Below are 5,581 nucleotides of genomic sequence, written 5' to 3'. Positions count from 1 at the left end.
GTGGCATGATGTTATGATTGATGAAATGAACTCCATGGCAAACAACCATGTTTGGGAATTTATAGAGTTACCTAGTGGGTCTAAGGCCATTGGCTATAAATTTTTTTTCAAAACTAAAAAGGACTCATAAGGCAATATTGACAGATACGAGGCTAGGCTGGTTGCCAAGGGTTTCACGCAAGTAGAAGGAATCGACTATAGGGAAACATTTTCACCTATATCCAAGAAGGATTCATTTTGCATCATTATGGCATTGGTTGCGTATTTTGATCTAGAGTTGCACCAAATGGATGTGGAGACTGCATTCCTTAATGATAAAGTAGAAGAAGAAGTCTCCATGAAACAACCTGAGGGATTCGTTGCAGAAGATGAAGAGCAGTTTGTATGCAAGCTAAAGAAGTCAATATATAGTCTAAATCAGGCTTCACGGCAGTGGTACTTAAAGTTTCAAGAAGTAATCACATCATTTGGTTTTATTAAGAACATTATGGATGATTATATATATCACAAAGTTAGTGGGAGTGAGATCATATTCTTAATTTTATATGTGGGTGACATTTTGCTTGCTACTAATAATATGGGACTATTGTGTGAGGTAAAATAGTTTTTGTTCAAGAGTTTTGACATGAACATCATAGGTGAGGCATTTTTTATCATTGGCATAAAGATTCATAGAGATAAAACCCAAGGTCGTATAGGTCTATCTCAAGAAGCTTATATTAGCAAGATTCTTAAATGATCCAAAATAAGAAAATACTCATCTAACAAAGCTCTTATTGAAAAGAAAGATAAATTTAATTTAGATCAGTATCCCAAAACTAGGCTTAAGAGAAAATAAATGGAAAAAGTCTCATATGCCTCAGCATTAGGAAGCTTAGTGCATGTACAGGTTTGTACAAGACCTAACATTGCTTTTGCTATAGATAAGTTGGGAAGATATCAAAGTGATCTTGGGGAAGTACATTAGACAACTATAAAGAAGGTGTTTAGGTACCTACAAGATACTAAATACTACATGCTTATATATAGATGAACAAGCAATTTGGAAGTAATTGGGTACTTAGATTTAGATCTTGGAGGATGTGTAGATACAAACAAATCTACAATCGGGTAAAGCAAAAAGAGCTATATCATAGAAAAGTGCAAAGAAAACACAGACAGCCCCTTCTACTGGTGATGCTAAGTACATTGCATGCTTTGAGGCAAGTTTACAAACAATCTAGATAAAGAATTTCATTGCTGGGCTCAAGATTGTGGGCTCAATCTCTCGGCTAATTAAAATATGTTATTATAACGCAGCTGCAATAGCCATAGAAAATAACAAAAGGAATAAAAGTTGAAGTAAATTTGTGGAGCTTAAATTCCTATGCGTGAAAGAAAGAGTCAAGATGGTCAAGCTTCAGTTGAACACATCAGTACAAAGAACATGCTAGTTGATATATTGACTAAAAGGTTGAGATCGAATGTTTTTGTTTCACATGTGCCTCACATGGAACTCAATCCTTCATTTGATTAGTTGATGTATGAGCAATAAAACCAAATTTATGGTTTATCATTTCTAGTTTATAATTGTATACATTTGTGATATTGAAATTGATAAACATTGAGATAGGAACCGAATCAATATTGAGTTTATTCATAAAGTGATACCCATTAAGTAAGCATGCTGCCTGTAATACATGGAAGGTAATACTCAAAGAAAGAGGACTTCTTGCCATAATTCTTGTAGTATAACCTTAGCTAACCTTAACAGGGCAATGACATTGATTATACGAGCCAAGTGGGAGAATGTGAGATATTTATTATATTATAATTATTTAGATATTAATTAGGTTAATAAGATAAATACCTTGAGTGTAGCCTGTAGTCATTTTAGACCTAGTACAAGAGTGAGTAACCCTAGTTCTAATCTTTGCTCTCTTTCTGAGGGTTCTGTACTAGTGATAGCTATCTTTTAGTTACTATCACTATACCCAATCACTAGTTGAAAGATTCCCTATATTGTTTTCTCTAACGGTGTTCTTGGCTTTACAGTTTTCTATTATTTAGATCAGGGTCTTCATCAAATCTATTAAGCTAATGGCAAGAGGTATTTATAAGTAAATTTGAATAATTTAATAATAATTATTAATAAATAAATTTTAAAAAAAAGGAAAGAGAAAATATCTTGGAACGAGATGATCCCGTCTCGTGTCCTGTCCTGATCACTGTTTCATCTCGTCCTGAAGTTTTTTTTTTTTTTGTCATGAACACCTCTACGCTTCAATTTTTCTCTACCTACAGTTTTTTGGTGAAAGGATGATGGGGGTTGTAGAGTCATTGATAGCAGCAACAACCCTACCCCCAATCTTTTGTTAAGGTTTTTTTTTTTAAGACTGTTATGCATTCGGCTTTTTTTTTTTAAGCTTACAAACCTTTTTACATATTCTAATATATTTTTAATAGATGAAAAATATAAAAAATGTATCCTAACCAGCGCTCTTTTGAGAAAAATGAATTTTATGAACTAAAAATTTTAAATTTGAATAATTCAAATTAAATTTAAAATGTTTCAGATACCATTATAACAATGCCTGCCACTCTAAGTTCTGACAAGCACTACAAATGGATCCGCCACTAAAATTTCACAGCTCCGCCATGAAGAGGTTTTCGTTGCTGTGATTGCTTTTTATTTTTTATTTTTAAAGAACCGCAAATCCAGACCTTAATAAATTATAATTATTTTGAAATTATACTAGTATGGTATCTTACATGGTTTAGTTTTTTTGGGCCTGAACATGGTTTAGTAATTTATGTACATTATTTTGTTTATTTTCTTTTAAGGTTACACTATCTTTACTGATAGCATCTAAATAATAAGAAGGTAATTAAATCCTCTTATCATGAATAGCAAAACGGCATTTTAAATTATAAAATTTTTATCTTTTTTTTTTATTCCACTTTTCATTCTTTCAAAAAGCATCTTCATGATTCATCAAAACAAACTTATCACTCATCAATGATCAGTCATCCTAAGTGCATACATCAGAGTTCCCCACCTCCAAGAGTAATAACCTCACAAATAAGAAACAAAAATTGGGCTCATATTAACCAGATCCACCCAAGAACCGACCCGCCCACCAACCCAAACCCGAGAAAAACGATCATCACGATGGCGCTTAACTCAGATTCCGACGGCTGCACATGCTTTGGTGCTACAATCATAAGGCCACTTGTCAAGAATCCATTGGTCAGTCCAAGCACAAAAGTCAGCACCACAATTGGGCCCTCTGATCTCAGCCACCTAGGTCCATAAAGACAAACTATGAACAGTGGATAGAACAAAAGCCTAGAAATGGAAGCCCACGCTGCCGTTTTGATCGATTTCACAACGTAAAACGCAGTCAAACACTTTCCCATAAGATCTGCTATATTGTAAACTGATATGAGCAAAATAGGGTACCAATCCTTGAACAACTCTGATACAAGATCTTCTGCAATGAATCCTGGGAAGATGGAGAGAGTCACTACGTAGATTATAAAGATTCCAAAAGCGTGACCCCGGATCTTCGCCGCGACGGCCCAGAATTTCGGCGCTAAAGAATATGACGAGTTCTCGCCGTTGTTGCCGGCGGCGGCTTCCGGGAGAAGGCTGTGGTGGTGATAGTACTGTTGCATGACCGGCAACTTGAACAGAAAGTTGCAGAAGATTATGCAGAAGAGGAGGAAGATGGTGGCGACGATGAAGTATAAGTGGGCGCTTGTTTGAAGGCCTTTTGGTGTTTGAGGAAGTGAGGCCTTTGTTATAATCCTCAAGATTGAAATTATAATGCCTGCAATAATGGCAAAAAGAGAAGATTTTGATTTTAAGTGATGAAGTTTGAACTTTGATAGCAGCTAAGGGAAATTAATTAAGTTGAGAAAAAATATTTTAGTTTTTTTCAAAGTAAAATATTTTAGTTCAATCTTGTGATAGGTTTTTTTGTTTTTTGGCAGAATAAAGTGAATATTTCTTTAGGCTAAATATTGAGTCATGCTTAATTAGTATAGGGAGAAGTACATAAACATTTAATTTATTCAAAATTGATAGACTTTTAAAAGTAAAAAAAACATTTTATAGTTATTATATAAATTAAAATAAATCAGTGTCTGCTATTATATTGCTGATATGCATTAATCAGAAATTTGCATATCAATGCAAAATAAAATACGGACACACACACATATGTATATATGTGTAGCAAAATTCAAAATAAATGAGTTTGCTTCTATAATTTCATCAAAGTTAAATCTTATAAACTAGTCTTCTTTTAAGAGAGATTTGTGCATGTTTAATTATTTTTTTTTTACCTCAACAGCTTTAAAAAAAAAGGAAAACTTACATGAGTTAAACAAATTCATAGAATATTTAAAAATAAAATATATATTCCTTATATTCAATAGAATTTTGAGAAATTTACCCAATTTAATTTATAAATTATAGCTTTTCTTATTCCTAGAATCTTGTCTAACAGAGAAAGGAGGCCAAATCTTCATGTAAAAAAAAAAAGGAAAAAAATTTTGCAGAAAAAAAAAAGAGCATTAAATTTGTGAAGCGCCACTTACCAGAGGAAGCAGTTCCAGCAAAAACAGCTTGCATATACTGTTTAGGCAGCTTCCCAGCAGAACCAACCAGACTTCCTCCGACCAACCCATCAGCTAACCCACAAATAACCACCGCCGCAACAGTCAACCCGTATGCCCCGCTCGGCCTCGAGCCCCCGGCGGTGGCCGCTGCAGAAGCCCAGTCAATCACAGGAGGCACCATGAGAGACAAAACGAACAAGGAAAACCCCAGGTTCATCCTCAACCTCAAGCTCATCTTACTCCAAACTCTAGGCCAACTCATCATCAAAACAAGAACCAGCACGGACGAGGCCATGTAAGCCACAGAGAAAACCTTCTCAATGTGCTTCGTTGGATAGAGGTAGGCGAAATAATCGACGGCGGTGATCAAGGCATTCCAAGGCAGCAAGTTTCCGGCGCCGAGGAAGAAGTGAATGATGTAGGCAAATCTGAACGGGTCTTGAACGGCGCCGCCGTGATGATGATGATGATCAGACTCAGACGACGGTTTCTTCACAGGGAGTTCCATCTTCATCAGCTTCATCTCGATGTGTAATTAGTTGGACATGATTTGAGGCATTGCATGTGATATAATAAGAGAGAGAGAGAGAGAGAGAGACAAGTTGGTTGACGTTTGTGATTAGAACTTAGAAGAGATGGTCGTATATATGCGAGTGAGGTTGGAGGTTTGAGAAGGAGGACAGTGAGTGTGGGGACAGGAATGGATGGGTGATATTAGATATACCCTTTGGGATAGTACACTTACACATGGGCTCATAAGCTGTCTTATCCTCCTTGCTGTATTTGGCTCATTGCCCTTAGGTTTAGCTCTTGAGAGTCTAATTTTCCTTCTATTACCAACAATTGAGGCTGTGTACTGCTTCCAACTACCTATATGTGGCCAAAGAAATTGCCTTTTATTACATAGCCTATCATTATTGCATTATTGGTCGCTCTTTTCCCATAAAGAGAGGGTGTTATTTATTTATTTATTTAT

At 35.5% G+C, this 5,581-nt stretch overlaps 1 protein-coding gene across 1 annotated transcript; it reads right to left on the bottom strand.

Annotated features, from left to right (window-relative positions):
* Positions 1 to 2,949: 2,949 nt before the first annotated feature.
* LOC114756475 (equilibrative nucleotide transporter 8-like) lies at positions 2,950 to 5,193 on the bottom strand. Its single transcript, XM_028945428.1, has 2 exons — positions 4,585 to 5,193; positions 2,950 to 3,812 (listed from the first exon to the last, which is right to left on the bottom strand). Exons 1-2 carry the CDS (start codon positions 5,126 to 5,128, stop codon positions 3,082 to 3,084), a joined length of 1,275 nt encoding a protein of 424 aa, XP_028801261.1. The 5' UTR covers positions 5,129 to 5,193; the 3' UTR covers positions 2,950 to 3,081.
* Between the last annotated feature and the right edge of the window lie 388 nt (positions 5,194 to 5,581).

The sequence above is a fragment of the Neltuma alba genome, unplaced genomic scaffold (assembly GCF_004799145.2).
Source record: "Neltuma alba isolate B1F8T4 unplaced genomic scaffold, ASM479914v2 tig00010413_pilon, whole genome shotgun sequence".
NCBI lineage: Eukaryota > Viridiplantae > Streptophyta > Magnoliopsida > Fabales > Fabaceae > Neltuma > Neltuma alba.
This window is presented reverse-complemented; position numbering and strand designations above follow the sequence as displayed.

Coding starts and splice junctions, on each gene's coding strand:
- LOC114756475 (XM_028945428.1), bottom strand. CDS start 5,128: ATGAAGCTGATGAAGATGGAACTCCCTGTGAAGAAACCGTCGTCTGAG. Junction 3,813..4,584: donor TGCTGGAACTGCTTCCTCTG/GTAAGTGGCGCT, acceptor CCATTATTGCAG/GCATTATAATTTCAATCTTG.